The 19,236-nt window shown below is 43.9% G+C and overlaps 1 protein-coding gene across 2 annotated transcripts in view; it reads left to right on the forward strand.

Annotated features, from left to right (window-relative positions):
• Positions 1–19,236, forward strand: part of ano10a (anoctamin 10a) — a 30,684-nt gene that overhangs the window by 3,520 nt on the left and 7,928 nt on the right. For both annotated transcript variants that reach the window (XM_061081293.1, XM_061081294.1), the window contains 9 exons: positions 363–497; positions 2,687–2,806; positions 3,613–3,797; positions 3,988–4,372; positions 5,829–5,884; positions 5,989–6,063; positions 6,183–6,371; positions 6,484–6,675; positions 7,062–7,190. In XM_061081293.1, coding sequence (XP_060937276.1) covers positions 363–497; positions 2,687–2,806; positions 3,613–3,797; positions 3,988–4,372; positions 5,829–5,884; positions 5,989–6,063; positions 6,183–6,371; positions 6,484–6,675; positions 7,062–7,190 — 1,466 coding nt within the window. The remainder of the gene's footprint in view (positions 1–362; positions 498–2,686; positions 2,807–3,612; positions 3,798–3,987; positions 4,373–5,828; positions 5,885–5,988; positions 6,064–6,182; positions 6,372–6,483; positions 6,676–7,061; positions 7,191–19,236) is intronic.

Genomic DNA, 19,236 nt, shown 5'->3' on the forward strand with positions numbered 1-19,236 from the left:
GTTTTTGGACTTTTGATCAGACAAAATATCAAAGATGTTTAAAAATGTCACTCTGGGCTCCGAGAAACTATAATGCATATAATTCACTTTTTATTTTATTTTGAAGCAATAATAATGAAATATATAATTATTGTATAATTAAATGCTGCTGGAAATTGCCTGTTTGGAGCATTGCTGAATTATACCCACTTTTCTAAACTTCGTTATGTCTAATCATGACAATTGAAGTATCACACAATGCTTCAGAAGTCAAATGAATTGTAGTTTCAGAACAAACAGTAGTCTCTGTAATTGTCACACTCATACTGTTACATGCCTGTCTTTTGAGTGTCATGGTGACTGTTTATTTCGGACCCGCTCAGGTGATGGAGACAGTTTCCTCAGCATGGCCGAGTGCCAGTACATCATTAAACATGAGCTGGACACCTTAAGAGCCAAAGATGAAACTCATGTTCCAGGATACACGCAGGTCAAGCTCTACCCTGGGAAGTCTATCGGTAAGTGTCTGTCTACGCCTCAAGCTAATCCAGTCCACTTTTGGCTAGGGATGGGTATCGTTTGGTTTTTATCCGATACCGGTTCCTAACCGATACTTTTAGAACGATACCGGTGCCTAAACGGTGCCTGAACCAATACTTTTTTCAAAAAAGTGCACAAAACGATGCTTGACTAAGAAAGGCTTTTTTTATTGCCAAATATATTAACTGTTTAAAGTAGATTATAAATATAAATAAATACAAAATCCTTTTTAACTTAAAACTATGAATAACATACGAACTGTTAACAAAAGTTTACACTATACTTAATAATAATTAATAAAATAAAAATAAATACAAAACACACACACTCTGACTCGTGACTCTGACTTCGGTGCCTGAGCCAAATGAAGACTGAGGGTCGCTTTTCCATCACTCGGAGACCCCCGTGTCTCCGCGGCTGGGGCTGTCGCAGGCAGGCTTCGGCCGTCCTTCGTCCCCCTAAAATGCGGTCGCTTTTATGAAACATTTCTCGGCGTGGTCTTCGTTTCTCCCGCCCCGAGCCTTTCCAAGCCGCCCCGGAGCCGGTCGCGGAGCCGGTCGCGGAGCACCGCCACGGAGGAAATGCGCCCGGGGGGGGGGGGCAGCCAGCGCCGGGGAGAGGTCTCGCGAGGAGATCCTCCCCCCCACCACCTGCACGGAAGCCCTGACGCGACGCGGGGCGCGGGCAGCGCGGGGACAAGAGTTTGTCCACCGGCAACCGCGGCCGACTCATGGAGGGGGGGGAGGGGGGACGAGCGGAGACCTCAGTCTTCCATTGGCTCAGGCACCGAAATGAGGCACCGAAATCTCCGTTGCATTTCGGTCCGGGTAGGTACCGGTTGTATTGGAACCGGTTCCATATTGGAACCAGTTCTCGGTACCCAACCCTACTTTTGGCACCTTTGGTTGACATGTGGTATCACTATGGCAAACAGCAGTAGATTGCCCTGGTGCCATCTTTCCTTTTGGTCTGTGGGCTGAATGTGGGATGTGGTCCAAATCTGGGCCAAAACTGTTTTGCTATGTGGGGATCTTTCCTAATGTGTCTTGTACAAAAGCAGATGTGGTTATTTTATCGACGAACAAGTTCTTTGATTTTCCTATAAATTAACTACATCTCATCATCATCACCAGAACTATTAACACTCAGCTAATCAGTAAGTCCACTCCACTTTCTGATAAATATTAAATCAGAAGCATTATCTGGCTCAAGCTTATCTTCAGTTAGGATTAATTACTCCTTTCTTCTGTTTTTTAAATTTTCATAAATATTAAAAATGATGGTTTATGGTGTTTGTTATACAAAATAAGTCATGTATAGATGTCACCTTGGACCAATAAATCACTTAATGGGCCTTTTTCATTAATGGTGCGACAGGCTAAACCCTGATTTACTTTTCAGTTAATTAATGCAGAACAGAAATAACAGTTAAATGCTGTTCTAAATGGATAATGAATGTTTTTTAATTATCCGCCACCAAACCTATTGTGGAATATATGCATTACATATTTTGTTATTATTGTAATGATTATAAGTTCTATCGAAATAAGGCAGTAAAACTCTGCCTTCACCAGGCTAAACACAGTATGTCTGCCTGTGGCTGCAGTATGGAAACAATACATATGCAAATGCCGTGAAATATTCCCAACATGAGATAAGAAAGCAATGAACTTTCAGTGGAGATAGGCTGCCTCTATTCAGTGCCTGTGTTTGAAAAATGGTGTTAAAGCAGAATGTAATCATTTTCGACAAATTATGCACTCAAGAAATGGCAGATAAAATAATAGAGCTTTCATGTACTTCTACTTAGTCACTCCGTGTCAGACAATAGGAATTATTGCTATATAGACAGTACACTGTGGAGAATGGGCTGGCTCCTATAGTCATTATGTGCCTGTATGTAAAACTAAAAAATACATTTAAGCTGCATTTTTAATTGTTGAGGGAGTTAAGACTAACAAAAGTGAGGGATACAAATGCAGCAACATCTGTCTTTAATTTAAACCTCTAAGCAAATAAGTCTTTATTAAAACACTTTATTGTAACTTTTCAGCTTATCATCATTTAGATTATAAAATAAGATCAGTATGGTTTGATAGTGATGGTGAAGTACATTTATTACAGAAAAATCACAACACCGGAAGTAACTATTTTCTTTCCGTGTTAGTTCGCAGGATGCAGTCCAAAGGGATCTTGATCCAGATGTTTCCTATCCACGAGAGGGAGGAGCTGAAGAGACTGTCTTTCTCCTGGTACAAGAAGGTGAAGTTGTCCCTGCAGCCTCTTGGTAAGTGGAAGAAATAGCCAGAGTATGATCTGAGAACAAAATTGGGGAGTGAGGGTAGTTGTTTTTGAAATGTTGATTATTCATGAAAATAAATCATGGACCACAGTGGGTCTATATAAACTCTATTATTTGATAATGAACTATAATTTTTTTTTAATGACCTAACTTTAACTTTGCAGGAATTTTTCAATCCATACTAATTCGTATTTATATATTTAATATAAAATAATCTGAAAATGCAATATCACACCGTCCTGTCAACATTAAATTGAATAATATACTATATAAAGATAGGTATTTATTATGGTCTATTGGTAAAGTAGAATTAATCCCTTATTCAAGTGTGTTTGGATCAGAGGCTGTACTCTAGACTCTAACCCTCCACCAGCAATTTCTTTTAAACTGAACTTGCTGTCATGTCAGTTACTCTGATGTTGGGCTGCTTTCTGGATTTATAAACAGCCAAGTTTTTAGTTGAGCTGTTGTTTGCAACCTGCTTTCATCCCTTTAACAAGCAGCTTAACTGACAACTCAGAGTAAACGTAAATAAATGTTTAATAAGTTTAGATCAGGCAGTCTTCACCAGGTTCGGTGAGGTAAAGCTGTGAAAATGGAGTTGTTCCCCCCCACCCCTATAGTAGTGGATTAATCCTAAAGCTGTTCCCCCTTTTCTTCTCATTAATTGTCCAGGCAATGAAGATATATGCCCCAACCACTGACTGGGGGTCTTGAGTTCCAGCTCAGGGCTGTTCCTTACCTTGATGGATGTTTTTATTCCTCTTCTCTTATTTCTCCTCTGTCCCCAGATGACATAAGGCACTACTATGGTGAAGGCCTGGCCTTTTACTTTGGCTTCCTAGAGTACTTCACCTATGCCCTTCTGCCTATGGCCCTCATCGGAGTACCTTACTGTCTGTTTGACTGGGAGGACTACGACAAATATGTGGTCTTTGCTGTGTTTAACTTGGTCTGGTGTACTGTTATCCTGGAGGTACGGACAGTGATTTTTCTGATTTCAAATAAACCAAATTCATTCTGTCATTTTTACTACCAGTCAATGAACTTGACTTTTAAATAATTTCTAATAAGTGATAATGCAAGCAGATGGATGGTATAAGCATATTCTGTCGTAGCCTTATTGATTAACCTCTAAGTGATCAGCTGAACCTCTCCTCCACTAGTTATGGAAGCGGGGCAGTGCCTCACTAGCCTACCGCTGGGGCACACTGAGCAGGAAGAGAGCCTTTGAAGAACCTCGGGCTGGTTTCCATGGTGTCCTTGGGTTCAACCCTGTGACGGGCCGCGAGGAGCCGCTCTACCCCAACGCCAAGAGGCAGCTGCGTGTCTACCTTGTGTCCCTGCCCTTTGTCCTGCTCTGCCTCTACCTGTCCCTCTACGTAATGATGATCTACTTCCTAATGGAAGGATGGGCACTGACACTGCACGACCAGGATCCCACATTCTGGACCGGCATACTGGTGTTCATCCCCAGTGTTATCTACGCTGTGGTCATAGAGATTATGAACCTCATCTACAGATATGCTGCGGAGTTCCTCACAGAGTGGGGTGAGTTGTTACTTGACACTCGAGTGTTGATACAGAAACAAAATACATCAAATCAGACATTGACATCAACTGATACTTTAAAACAATTATGAAGCCGAAATCCTCAACATTATCTGTCTCCTGAATCTCAGATGACATTTAGCTGTTTTTAACTTAAAGGACAGTGGATATGTTCAGGTTTAGGACCTTTTTATTGGTAAAATAAACAATTTAAAGATCTCATCTTAAAAGTTCAGTGTGTAAGACTTGGGTGAAAGGGGTCTATTTCTTTACCCTAGAATGTGTTCTATTTAAATACTTTATATTTACATTGCAAGTGGGTCCTCATTACAGAGGCCACCATCTTTTGTTACAATTGTCCAAACTGGACAAATTAAACACCATTTATTACAACTGAAGGCTACCACAGGTTCTCCTTCATGTCAAGGGGAGGGTGAGTCAATGGGTATTCAGTTGCACAATCCACTTCACCACTAGCAACTCTCGATAAAATCACGTATTACATCACAATTATTGCGTATAAACAAAGTGGTTTAAAGGGTAATGATAATACCAGCATCATGGCTTATTTGGGTCATTTGCAGAATTTTTTTTTTTTTGAGGAGTACAGAATGGTATTTTCCATCAGTGTTCTCAGGACTATTGGGACACCTACAGACTTTTCTTTGACTCTTCTCTTAGTTTTGGTCTCTCAAGGTTCTCTCAGATTCATTTAGTGATAATAAAGCTTCCATGTTGGTACAAAAATTGGCCCCTGAGTTCACAACCTGTGTACGTGCACAGAGGTTTTAAAGAGAAAACCATCATCCTCTTCAAGGAACCATGCACCTGCACATGTTTCACTTATTGTCACTTGTTCAGAATGTCTCACTTCAGGTTCAAAGTTGGCTTGAGCTTTGTAGTTAGTTAAGTATGGTCACAACTATATGTACCAGTAAGAATAAAGGAGGAAGTAATTTCATCTGGTAAGTGCAACAAGCTAACAGTGTGAGGGAGAAATGTCAATCCAGCCCGGTTTGTACAAGTCATGCTACACCAGCTGCCATTAACTGGGCCACTGCCACAAGTGCAACATATTTCATTGTATCAACCCAGAAAGTGCAACACAGTAACAAGCTGTGTCTCAGGTTAGGAGCTGCATCCTTTCGGAGACCAATTGCATCATAGCAGCGCGACTAGGCTGTCCCATTTCAACGGCTCCTTCAAATGCGGCCGACAAATGCATCCTATCATCCCAAAGACACAAAGGCTCATCCACTAACTCACACACACACACACACACTCACATAATAAAAATCATGTGACTGGTAATAATGACAACAGCAACAACAACAGAAATTCTGCCCCCACTACTGACTAATGTGCATGTTGCATTATGTGAAGTAATGAGAGATGTGCTGTTTTTTTGGGCCAATCCTTTGTATTCAAAGTCCCTATTTTCCCCCTTTGTGTTTAGAAAATCACAGACTAGAGTCTTCATATCAGAATCACTTGGTCCTCAAAGTACTAGTTGTGAGTATGAATGACTTACTTATCTTTTCCAAAATATTGCCAATTTCATCCTTCAGTAATCCGAGTTCAAATTATCATCACTGGCTTCATCATTTTCTCTTTAGTTCAACTTCTTCAACTGCTTCGCTTCGCTCTTCTACATCGCCTTCGTCATGCACGACATGGTGCTGCTCAGACAAGTAGGTCCTCCCTCCTTCCACCCTTCTCTCATCCTTTCTTATTTTACTTACTGTTTCTGTCTTCCTTTTCTTCCTTCACTCACCCCACCTCTCTCGTCCTCGTCTGTGTGTATGTCCAGAGTCTGGCCACCTTGTTGATCACCAGTCAGATCTTGAATCAGTTCATGGAGGCCTTCCTGCCTTACTGGCTCCAGAGGAGACGCAACAAGAAGATGATCCACAAAGTCCAGAAGAGAAGAACTCTCGAGGACGTAGAGCTTCCTTTAGCCGACCAGGTTCGCCTGGAGGCAGACATGAGCACGTACTTGGTATGTTTGCATCCTCCCTTTGCAGCCTTAACCTTGACCCTAACCTTAATCAGGTCTGTATTTCTGTTTATATACGTCCAAGTTGTCTTCTTCTCTTCTCTCCCTCTCTTAGGGTACATTTGATGACTACCTGGAACAGTTCCTGCTGTTTGGTTATGTCAGTCTGTTCTCCTGCGTCTACCCTCTGGCTGCCGTCCTGGTGGTGTTGAACAACATCACTGAGGTTTACTCTGATGCCTTCAAGATGTGCCGCGTGTTTAAACGACCCTTCTCCGAGCCAGCAGCGAACATCGGAGTCTGGCAGGTGCGAGCAAAGACAGCTGGATATTTCAACACTTAACATATATAGTTTCACATATAACAATGTGGAGTTTTTTGACATAAAGGAGTCACAGTTATACTTCATTGTGTTAAACCAAATGTTCAGCTTTTATTCAGATCAATACATTATACAGAAATCCTCTGTTATTACCAATATTCACTACCATCTGAAATATGACCTGTCAATGAGACTATTATACTTCCCCGGAGATAAAGTTAGGTTTAGTTTGAGTTTTAACATTTACTGTGGAGGTTGAGGAAGAAATACCTTTTTTCTTCCTCAACCTCCACAGTAAATGTTATTCACTTACTCCATGCTGTGGAGAAGTGCTTTCCATTTTTTGACTGATTTTTTGTTTCTGTGCTCAGCTCGCTTTTGAGGCCATGAGCGTGATCGCTGTTGTGACCAACTTTGCACTGATCGGGATGTCTCCGCAAGTCAAGGCTTATTTCCCTGAGTCAGAGATCCAGCTCATTCTGTGGACAGTGGCTATTGAGGTAATTCATGTTAACATACAGTATATACACAAAGGCACTCCTATGTACATGTACACGTCATCTGAGCTGTATGTGCAGGGCATCAGTGGTAAACTGGTTGTTCTGGTTTGACATATTATAAAATGAAAATCATCACAGGGGTGATGCATACCCTGTGCACTGTGCAAACACCAATCAGGCAATGCTAACCAAGGCCCAACTGTACCCTTATAAAACCACTTTTAAATTCACTGCTTCCAGTTTTTTTTGAGAACTGCACTAAATTGCAAAATGTTTATCTTGCAATGTAAATACAAGTCAAAGAAATTCCTCTGTCCATCCCCGACCCGGATCCACACCAAAACATAATTGGCTCTTTCCTGACCCATGCCACATCCTTCCAAGCATTTTGGCAATTCGTCCAAAAGTTTTTTGGTAATTCTATTATAACTTTCAGCTAGACAAACAAAACAAAATACAAAATACATGAGAGAGATCATCTTCATCATAATTACATCATTTATATCCTATGGTGAAAAATGATTGGTTAATCTAAAAAAGCTATAGATTGTGTTTCTTATCTATTTGGTTACAAAAGTTAATGCATTACTACAATAGATTACATCATTTCCTTACTTCATAATGATTTTTATATTTACATAAGCTTTATGTTGTGTCTATACATGGAAACCTGAAAAATGTCTCTTTGAACTATGCATGACATAATTTTCTGACTTCATTGTGACTTCTTGATGATGTCACTTATCATTGGACATCATATGATTGTGGATAATTTTGTGATCAAAAATGCCCTGCTTCTGGCTACATGGGTGCACAGAGTAACAAGGCTTCACTTGTCTCATAGCAGCACAACTAAAGCCCAGCCAGTCTCTAAGTCTATGAGGGACAAGTCCATTTGAGTTTATAATGGGGAGAACCTGGAGAACCGTCCAGTTGGGTGAAAACAACTACATAGGGGGGGTTGAGCGGCCTTTAAATGAATGACTGAAACATGGAGACACAGCGCTGCTCTGTGCATGTGGGTATCTTCTTGCACAATACTGTAGTTGAGGGGCTGTTGAAGTTTATTGCTCACTAGATGGAGCCAGAGTCCAGATGCGATCCACACAGACCTGTGAGCGATTAAGAGAGACAAAGACAATGAGTGAGAGGGCCAGATTTTATGTGCATTTGCATCTGCATAAATGCCTGTCAGATTGTCATTGTTTAGGTGTGTATGTGTGTGTGCGAGCGAGGGCGCATTTGTTTAAATAGAGCACTATCACATCAGATTCTTCCTCGAGTCCACCTCTACTAATTTGGCATCAGCCTGCTCCCCTTTTCTGTTCTACTCACCACATGATGACAGTGACACACACACACACACACAAACACACACACACAGCTCATGTCTCCAGAGAAAAGGCTCCAAATTACAGCCCTAACAGAGAAATAAGGGGCTGTATTGAATGGGGTGGAATGCTGCAGGGTGGGGATGTCTTTTCAGGAAATTTATACAGACATCTTTTGTTTGTTTATGCTCTAGGGGGGAAACTTATTTTAACTAGTTGTTGTCTCACAATGTAAAATGCTCCACAAAGTCCACTGTACCTCATTGTGTGGCAGTTCTCTGCTGGGGAAGAAACTGGGTCACATTGATCCACTGCATGTTCTATTGAACATGTGGTCCGCACTCACAGAGGTGCCTGATAAACTCCTCTGTTCATGGAAAAGTTGTTCACTATGTGTGATTTTTCTTCTTCAGCACCTGTCAGGATGACCCTGTGTTCAATTAAACCTTCCTCTCTTTGGGTTAGATATTGACTTAGCCTCTCTCTATCCCTGAGGCTGCTGCAGGATGAGGGCAATGACTCCATGAGTGGTGTTTCGTCCCAGGAACCCCCATTAATGGTCTTCCGCCATTAATATTGTGGCTGTGCTGATTGCTTACACTGTTAGGGAGGTAAATCATTAATATAAGACCTATTTATTCACCATACTTTTACCAAATGTCAAAACAATCCATTGACCAACAGATCCACAGCATCCTTACAAATAGTATTTAATCTCTGACAGATTCATGGTGGTCTGACTGATAAGTACATTTTCAGGTGTCCACATTAACAATTGGCAGTCTTACAAAACATTAGTCCAAAATCCAGATGAGAGACTGAAAATACCAGTTATTCAGTTGTGACTATAGAGGTAAAGTGACTGTAGTTTCTGCAACGTAATTTCAAATGCTCTTGTTCAAGCTTCTTTGTCTGCTTGTTATCCAGGCTGGCCTCACTAGCAGCAGTGCCAAAGCATTTCCCACCACCGTGATGGACAAGTCATTTTAATGAGTAACTTCTTCAAAATAATGACTTAATGACATAATTTGGGCTTAAAAGTCTCTCTAACTTCCCACAAAGACGGAGATAAAGCAGCTTGTAGATATTGTTGTTAAATGTTAGCTTCGTTTACAAATGACAAAGTGTATTAAAAACATGTATACATGTATAATGTGTGACATTAGGTGTGACAGGCCAGTTTTTCAGTTAGAATTAGTTTATAGCTTAACTGAATGAACTGCTATGAACAGCTATAAAGACATTTTTCACACAGTCTCTCTAAGGAGACATTCATAGTGTTGCACACAGTTATTCACATAAAAAACTACAAAAATAGCTGTGTAACAAACGATAGAGACAGCAAAAGAGGAAAGCTACTTTCTCAAGTCTCCACAGTGTGAACGGGTGTGAATGTTGGATTGTCCTTTTCGGGCAGTAAACAACAAACAGCAGCGAGGCCTTCTGTCCAAAATCTGAAGAAGAGGAATGGGTCTACACATCTGACATGTAGTTTTAAATCAAGCTTTACTCAGCTGATTTATATTCCAAATCCGGCAACTTACTTTTTATCACTTAAATGAAACCGTGACCTTTACTGCCATCTTCAGAGCAAACTTAATATTTCAACCTAACAACCGAGTATGTTGAAAGAATTACAAAATATTTAGTTTGTTGATTGCTCCATTTATTAGTTTTGTATTGTTTAGTCTGGGTTTGATGTCCAGACTTGAGGAGCTGCTGGCAGAGCTGCAGGCTTTTAATCTTGCTGATTACTTTGCCAAGGAGATGGTAGGACAGGAAAGTCTCAAACTCTTGTTCTAACAGGGAGCATGCCACTGCTCATCAATCCTGTTCCCTCCTTACTCTCCTGGGTCGAATAGAAGTGAACAGGACTTTTTATAGCAGTAGACTGCATACTGGCCTTAGGGGTGATGCTCTCTATCAGCCTTATACTCTGCTCCGTCACCTGAATAAGTAGAGAAGGCGAGGTGCTGCTCTGGTGAACACAGAAAAAAAAGGAGGCCAGCACCCTGTGTTAGATTATTACCCTCTCCCTCACTGTGTGCGTGTGTGTGCGTGCGTGTGTGTGCGTGCGTGCGTGCGTGCGTGTGCGTGTGCGTGTGTGTGTGTGTGTGTGTGTCAGCAATCCATCCCGCATGTGATGACACATCAGATCAGTTCGACCTGTCTGTGCGTACGTGTGCGCTCTTTGCTCTAGATTGTACCACATGCCTGAGAGTGAAGGCTCAGATCGGTGTAGAGATAGATGTGAAAAAGAGTGGGCAAATGAAAAGAAGATGCAAACAGAGGAGAGAGCAGATGGAAAAAAACGATCAGGGAGGAGGGTGTTGACCGAGAAGCAGAGAGGTTGGAGGAGATGATGATGAACCTGAGTCACCACATGATTGTACAATCCAAGCACGTTCCCTCCTGTTACGATTCGGCAAGCTGGCTGCTATATGCACACTTCTGCGAAATTCTCTTGTTTGAGCAGACGATAGTCAGAATGAGGTAGACAAGAGAATAAAAAGGCAATAGAATTGAAATAGAAATTAAATAAAATTGCAGAATATGTACATAATACACCCTTCAGTAAGTTGTTGCTTTTGTTTGAAGAGCATTGCATGTGGATGTAACTGTATTTCTGCATTAGTATAAGAAGGTATTCATATAAATAAATAATACATATATGCATATTAGGCAGTTACTTAAATAGATATAATATATATAATATGAGTACTAAGAAGGGGGCATATGTTGCTATTAGCACAACATCATCACCATCATAAGCCCAGCACTCTAATTTGATTAGTGCTGAGCTTCAGTCACAAATCTATTTTTCATCCAACAGTTTCAAACGTCATTATATTTACCATCGTTTTAATCTCCATTGTTTAAATAGAGAGAGAAGATTGAAGGAGCGGAAGTCACTCAGCCCTGGTTATCGTGGTTATGGGGTTGTGGGGGGGGGCAGGTGGGACGGCAGCGTCTCTCGCTTTTCAGCAGCAGTGCTATGATACCTGGGTAATTACTTTGTAGGGCTTACACACATTACTGAGCAGTAACCAGGCAACCGGTCAGCCTGTTTCAGAAACAGAGACGCTCTTTCAGAGTCACAGGTCTGTCTGTCATAATCTACTCATTTCGTTGCAGCCTGCTCACAAAGCTCTTCAACGACCTATTAGCACAGTAGAGTGAAAGATTAACATTTTATATGTGATGGAAGTTGATGTGTATAAAAGCAAGCATTTTTTTACTTAACAGAAAGCTTTCGAAGACAAATAGCCGGTGTCCTGTATGTGCATGTTGCCGATTACTTGTTGACAGGATTTAGTGCCAAAAAAACGAATTATCTCTGCATCTGAACACTGAGCTAAACAGACCTGGGCATAACATTAGTATGATTTCTGTACATGTCAGCCAACTTTAAAGGGGACATATTATGCCAATTTTAACACAAGTTGATATGGTTCCTTGGGGTCTTAATGAAATGTCTGTAACCTATTTTGGTCAAAATACCACAAGGATCATTTAAAACAGCGCCAGTTTTACCCTGTCTAAAACAGCCCTCCTCAGAGTGCCTGTTCCTTTAAAAGCTAATGAGCCAGCTCATGCTGCTAGCTAGCTATTCCAGGTGTATCCAAGGCCGTGTAAGAGAGACTCCCATTTCATTGTGACGAGAGACTGATACAGAAGCTCATTCGCAGTCACTCAAGCATGACGTTTCTGATATAAAGGAACCATAAAAAAATTTTGGGTTGGTAGACATGCCAGATAACCAAATTAACGTGTAGAAGCACTATAAAATTGGAATTTTCATAATATGTCCCTTTTAAGACATCTACCACTCACATGATAATACTTTACAAAAATGTTCCCATTTTTATGTTAAGCAAACATGGATAAATCAGCTCATCAACTTCTTATATCAGTGATGGACTATTCTCAGACAGTTGATCACAGAAAAACAATAATCTCAGGTCCATGGGTCTGAGCTGCTGGAAACATGCATCCGGAGGAAGAGGTGGTCAAAGGAATGGCTTCATGTGACGTAGATGACAACAGTGCTGGTTGTAATGCTGCATTTCCCATTAATTTCTGTTTGTGTGGCCCAACCCAATAGTGAGTCAGGCTCACTAATTTTCTGCCACGCACCTGAGTTGCAGGCACTGCTGTAACTGAGTTGGGACTAGATATGGAACACTTAAGTGTTCATAAAGGGGCTTGTTTGGGTGCCACCAGGAAGTTAATAAGCGCTGCTGTGGGACATCTGCTGCCGCCAGGCTCTTATTAAATGTTGGCAGGTATCTGTTGAAATTATAGCTCCTCTCGCTCAATGGATCCTCAGGTAATAAATCACTTTGTTGTTCTCTGCTTCTTTCCATTTAGGCAGCTTGTCTATTACTGAGGGTAAAAATCATATGTCATTATCACATTTACAGCACAAAGCCAGGTGTCATTTATTTGATGCTAGAGCCTGAATTTGTTAGGCTTTCTCAAGATAAGGACTCAATCGCAGACCAAATGCAAAAAATACTATTTATTCTTTCAAAAAATGGCAAAAACAAGGATCCAAAAAGGCAAAACAGAATTCCAAAAAATGGAAAAAACAAAGAGGTTTCAAAAATCTGAAATCCAAATAACATATCAAGTAACAGACCTCAAAAAACTGGCATGGCTTCTCACAGGGAACAAACGAGACAATCCGACAGGGAACAACAGAAAGACTGAGCTTATATAGGAGGAGGAACAAAGGCAAAACACAGGTGAACAAATGAGGCAAACACTCAGGGTGATGATAGGGAACAGGTGAGAGGGACAAAGAGCGGGAAGCAGCAGAGGGCGGAGTCTCCGGACAATAACAGAAAACACATGGTCTGACAACGTAAACACAACAAGCACATGACAACATAAATAAACAGGGGAAACACAAGAAATAACAACACACATGCAGGAGGCACAAAGTAAAAAGTCTTAGAGCACCGTGATCTTAACAGTACCTCCCCCCTAACGAACGCCTCCAGGCGTTTTCTTGGGCGGAATGGGGTGCTGGCGGTGAAAGTCCTCGTGGAGGTTTGGGCATAGGATGAAGCGAGATGGGACCCAGGATCTCTCCTCGATGCCATAGCCCTCCCAGTCCACGAGGTACTGGAGACCCCGGCCACGGCGGCGAACATCCAGCAATCGACGCACCGTGTGCGCCTCTGAACCATCGATGAGACGTGGGGGTGGGGGGGGTTTGGGGGCAGGGTGCAAGGGGCTACAAATATATGGCTTGATTCGGGAAACGTGGAAGGTGGGGTGGATGCGGCGAAGGGGTCCAGGGAGGTTGAGACGGACAGCAGTGGGACTGATGACTCCGGCGATGGGAAAGGGTCCGATGAAGCGGGGAGAGAGCTTACGGGACTCAGTCTTGAGGGGGAGGTCTTGGGTGGAGAGCCACACCTGCTGCCCCTGGCGATAAGGGGGGGGTTGGGAGCGGTGTTTGTCTGCTTGGACCTTCATCCTTGCAGAGGAGAGCAGGAGTGCCGAGCGTGTGCGTTTCCATGTCCGGCGGCAGCGACGGATGTATGCCTCAGCAGAAGGAACGCCCACCTCCCTCTCCTGGTCTGGGAACAGAGGTGGTTGATAGCCCAGGGAGCACTCGAAGGGGGACCGGCCTGTGGAGGATGTAATATGGGAATTTATGGCATACTCGGCCCAGGGCAGTTGTTGGCTCCAGGAGGTGGGGTTCTGGGATGCCAGGCATCGCAGCACTGTCTCCAACTGCTGGTTCGCCCTCTCTGTTTGGCCGTTGGACTGCGGGTGAAAACCAGATGATAAACAGACAGATGCACCAATAAGACCACAAAAGGCCTTCCAGAAACTGGACGTAAACTGAGGGCCCCTGTCAGAAACAACCTCTACAGGTAAACCATGTAATTTAAAAACATGCTGAGCCATCAGTTTAGCAGTGTCTATGGCAGAGGGAAGCTTTGGGAGGGGAATGAAATGGACAGACTTAGAAAACCGATCCACCACCGTGAGGATCGTGGTGTTGCCATCGGATAGGGGTAGACCAGTAACAAAATCAAGCGATACGTGAGACCATGGTCTCCTAGGAACCTGTAGGGGTTGCAGTAGGCCGGCTGGCGGTCGGGTAGATGTTTTATTCCGAGCGCAGACTGGACAAGTCTGGACGAACTTGTGGACCTCCTCCCTCATGGACGGCCACCAGAATCGTCGGCCAATGAAGGCTTGCGTTCGTCTGGTTCCCGGGTGACCGGACAGCTGGGTTAAATGACCCCACCGTAAGACTTGTGGACGGACAGAACTGGGCACAAAAAGACGGTTAGTAGGACACTGACTGGGTTTTACCTCATTAGGTTGAGCAGCAGTAACAATAGTCTCTATATCAAACTGAGCTGCTCCTAGAACACAATGAGGGGGGAGGATGGTATCCGGTTCCTGGGGTCTCTCACGGGGACTGAAACGCCGAGACAGTGCGTCGGCCTTTACATTCTTGTGACCAGGACGGTAAGACAGGGTAAAATTAAATCGGGAGAAGAACATGGCCCAGCGTGCTTGACGGGGGTTGAGCCTCTTGGCAGTGCGGATGAACTGCAAGTTCTTATGGTCAGTCCAGACCAGGAATGGCACAGAAGCGCCCTCCAGCCAATGTCTCCACTCCTCCAGAGCTAGCTTCACTGCCAGCAATTCCCTATTGCCGACGTCATAATTCTGCTCAGTAGGCGTGAGACGGTGTGAATAGAAGGCACAGGGGTGGACCTTGTTATCTCTGGCTGAGCGTTGGGAGAGCAGAGCTCCGACGCCAATGTCGGAGGCATCAACCTCTACGATGAACGATGAAGCGTCGATAAAAGTTAGCAAATCCGAGGAAGCTTTGAAGCTCCTTGCGGGTCGAAGGAGGGGGCCACTCCAGGACTGCTTCTACCTTTTGCCGATCCATTTGGATGGTTCCGGGGGAGATCACGTATCCTAGGAAGGTGACTCTTTGTTGATGGAACTCGCACTTCTCAGCCTTCACAAAGAGCCGGTTCTCTAGCAGGCGTTGAAGGACAGAATGTACATGGGACACATGCTCGGACAGAGAATTTGAAAAAATTAAAATGTCATCTAAATAGACAAAGACAAATCTATTCAGCATGTCTCTCAGGACATCGTTCACTAAACTCTGAAACACCGCTGGGGCGTTCGTAAGACCGAATGGAAGGACAAGGTACTCGTAGTGGCCAGAGGCGGTATTGAAGGCTGTCTTCCACTCATCTCCCTCACGGATACGAACGAGATGGTAGGCATTCCGGAGATCAAGCTTAGTGAACACTGTTGCGTTATGAAGTAGCTCAAAGGCTGAGGACATTAGAGGTAGAGGGTAACGATTCTTGATTGTAATGTTGTTGAGACCCCGATAGTCAATGCACGGGCGCAAAGAGCCGTCTTTCTTGCCAACAAAAAAGAAACCAGCTCCTGCGGGGGAGGAGGATGGGCGTATTATGCCTGCTGCGAGAGCATCTCTGATGTATACAGTCATTGCCTCTGTCTCAGGCCGTGACAGCGAAAAGAGGCGACCTCTGGGGGGGGAAGTGCCAGGTAAGAGGTCAATGCAACAATCATAGGGCCGATGGGGGGGTAACGAAGAGGCTCTGGATTTACTAAAAACAGTCTTAAGATCCATGTACTCACGGGGAACAGCTGACAGGTCTGGAAACTCCTCTGGCGATCCAGAAGCTGGGGGAAACTGGGTCTGGGCTTGAATGAGACAGTTAGAAAGACAGGATGGGCTCCAGCCCACAATTCTCATGCCTCTCCAGTCGATATGGGGATTATGCTTAGCAAGCCAGGGGTGGCCAAGGACCAGAGGGGAATTAGGGGAGTCGATAACATAAAAGCTCATTACTTCATGATGGTTTCCGGAGAGGAAGAGACTCACCGGAGCGCTGACGTGTGTGATGTTGGCCAGCCTTTGGCCAACATCTCACCGGAGCGCTGACGTGTGTGATGTTGGCCAGCCTTTGGCCATTCAGCGCGTTGGCCACCATTGGAGTCTTGAGTTGAATGGTCGGTAATCCCCACTGAGCCAGGAAGCAGGAGTCGAGGAAGTTCTCCTCCGCTCCGGAGTCAATCAAAGCCACCACCTCCTGTTGTTGGGCCCCCCACTTCAGGATGGCAGAAAAAGGAGTGCGTTGTTCTGAGGAGGGTAGAAGGGATGTCACGCTCACCAGTACCCCTCCTACTGGTGAGCGTTGTTTTTTACCGGGCAGGCAGAGATGAAGTGCCCTGGCTGGCCACAGTACAGGCATGAACGGGAGGCGAATCTTCTCTGCCGCTCAGCCAGGGTCAGACGGGTGCGATCCACCTGCATGGGTTCTGGTCCAGGATCCTCAGAAGCCGAAAAGAGTGCTGGTTGGGTGACCGGGGTGACCATGGAGAATCTGCGGGACCCCCCGGAAGCCCTCATGCGTTGGCGCTGTTGCATCCTCGTGTCGATTCTGATGGCAAGGTTGACCAGGGCATCGCAGGTGTGGGGTAGATCATGGGCAATCAGCTCGTCCTTGATTTCCTCCGACAGCCCGTTCAAGAACGTATCAAAAAGCGCATCAGCGTTCCAGCCAGAGGATGCTGCGAGGGTCTGGAAGTCGATGGCATAATCCGAAACGGACCCTTGCCCCTGGCGCATATGTAATAGTTCACGAGCAGCCTCATGCCCGTGTTTGGACCGATCAAAAACCCTTCTCATCTCGTCAGCAAAGTCCTTGAAGGTGTTGCAGGAGGGCGACTGGGCCTCCCAGAGAGCGGTCCCCCACTCTCTTGCCCGTCCGGACAGCTGGATGATGACGTACGCCACCTTTGAGCGCTCAGAAGGGAAGGAGGTTGGTTGCAGTTCAAAAACGACAGAGCACTGGGAGAGAAAAGAGCGGCATGTGCCGGGCTCACCAGCGTATTTCTGAGGAGGAGGCAGCTTAGGTTCATGGGCTGGTGCTGGAGGCTGGGGATAGGGCGGATTAGCCACGGAGGATCGGCTGAGCTGCAAGGCCTGCATCTGGGCCGTCAGGTCTCCGACGCTCGTGAGGGCGGCTTCCAGCTGAGTCTTGTGTTGACCCAGGACTGTGTCCTGATGTTCAATGGCGGCCCTCACTTGGTCTGCTGAGTCCATTCTGGTCGGATTGTACTGTTAGGCTTTCTCAAGATAAGGACTCAATCGCAGACCAAATGCAAAAAATACTATTTATTCTTTCAAAAAATGGCAAAAACAAGGATCCAAAAAGGCAAAACAGAATTCCAAAAAATGGAAAAAACAAAGAGGTTTCAAAAATCAGAAATCCAAATAACATATCAAGTAACAGACCTCAAAAAACTGGCATGGCTTCTCACAGGGAACAAACGAGACAATCCGACAGGGAACAACAGAAAGACTGAGCTTATATAGGAGGAGGAACAAAGGCAAAACACAGGTGAACAAATGAGGCAAACACTCAGGGTGATGATAGGGAACAGGTGAGAGGGACAAAGAGCGGGAAGCAGCAGAGGGCGGAGTCTCCGGACAATAACAGAAAACACATGGTCTGACAACGTAAACACAACAAGCACATGACAACATAAATAAACAGGGGAAACACAAGAAATAACAACACACATGCAGGAGGCACAAAGTAAAAAGTCTTAGAGCACCGTGATCTTAACAGAATTAGAGATAATTTAAAAGGTTTTCCCACTTATTTAAGTGATCAGGGGTCATTTCCACTGTACAGGTTTGCTGGAAAACAATGCTTGTGTTTCTCATTGTAGTAATGATCGATTGTTATTGGCTAATGTTTAGTAACACTGGGCGGAACCTGTATAAATTATATAAGAGTTCACTGCTCACAATTACTTATTTTTATGCTTGGAGGCATTTTATTTGATTGTTTCCAAAACATGTGTGCATCTGAAGACTTTGTTCTTCAGGCTTTGAGAGTCAGTTATTTTACTTAAATGTAAATTCATTGATGCAAAGTCCCAAGTCTCAGTTTTAATTTGAGTGTGTTTACATCACAGAAAACATTCAATGGGACATTCAAACACACAGTGCCCAGAGGTTAGTGATTCAAAGGAAAGTGGACAATATAACATAAATTCAAACATAATAGAATCACATTTAATAATTCTAATGCCTTTTTAAATCCTCTGCAGGGACATTTTGGGTTAACAATGCCTCTTACATGCACTCAATGTAAGTTCCACAGGGTTCTGTCCTGGGACCAATTGCTTTCACCTTGTATTAATTCCTTTAGTATTCAGACTCTTAAATTCAGCCTCATTCACGTAATTCTACATCAGCAGTGTCTGAGTATCTTCCGTGGTGATTGTCTCCCAGAGCTTCACTGCCGCCTCCGCCAGCTCTCGATTGTGGTGAAGTGTCTCTGTCTTTAGTCTGGTCCTCGGAGATCAGGGGACTGACTCTGAGAGGGTTGAGGATATTCCATATACTTACTTTTGAACCGTTACAGGTCTGTTTTTGGACCCAGTGAATTCAAATGACCATATCACATGCTCTCTATACTTTATTAGTGACTTGATAAGACACTTTAATGCTATATTTTATTTCAAATAGAATATATTGAAGCTTGGAGACCAAAAAAAAGCGAAACTGTCCAAATACCCAGATATTCTATCAAGGACCAAGACTGCTGGGGACATAATAACATATCATCAGTTAATGTAGCTCGGTGCATTGAATGCAGTCACTGTGAAAA

This window comes from Limanda limanda, chromosome 11 (genome assembly GCF_963576545.1).
Source record: "Limanda limanda chromosome 11, fLimLim1.1, whole genome shotgun sequence".
In the NCBI taxonomy this organism is placed as follows: Eukaryota; Metazoa; Chordata; class Actinopteri; order Pleuronectiformes; family Pleuronectidae; genus Limanda; species Limanda limanda.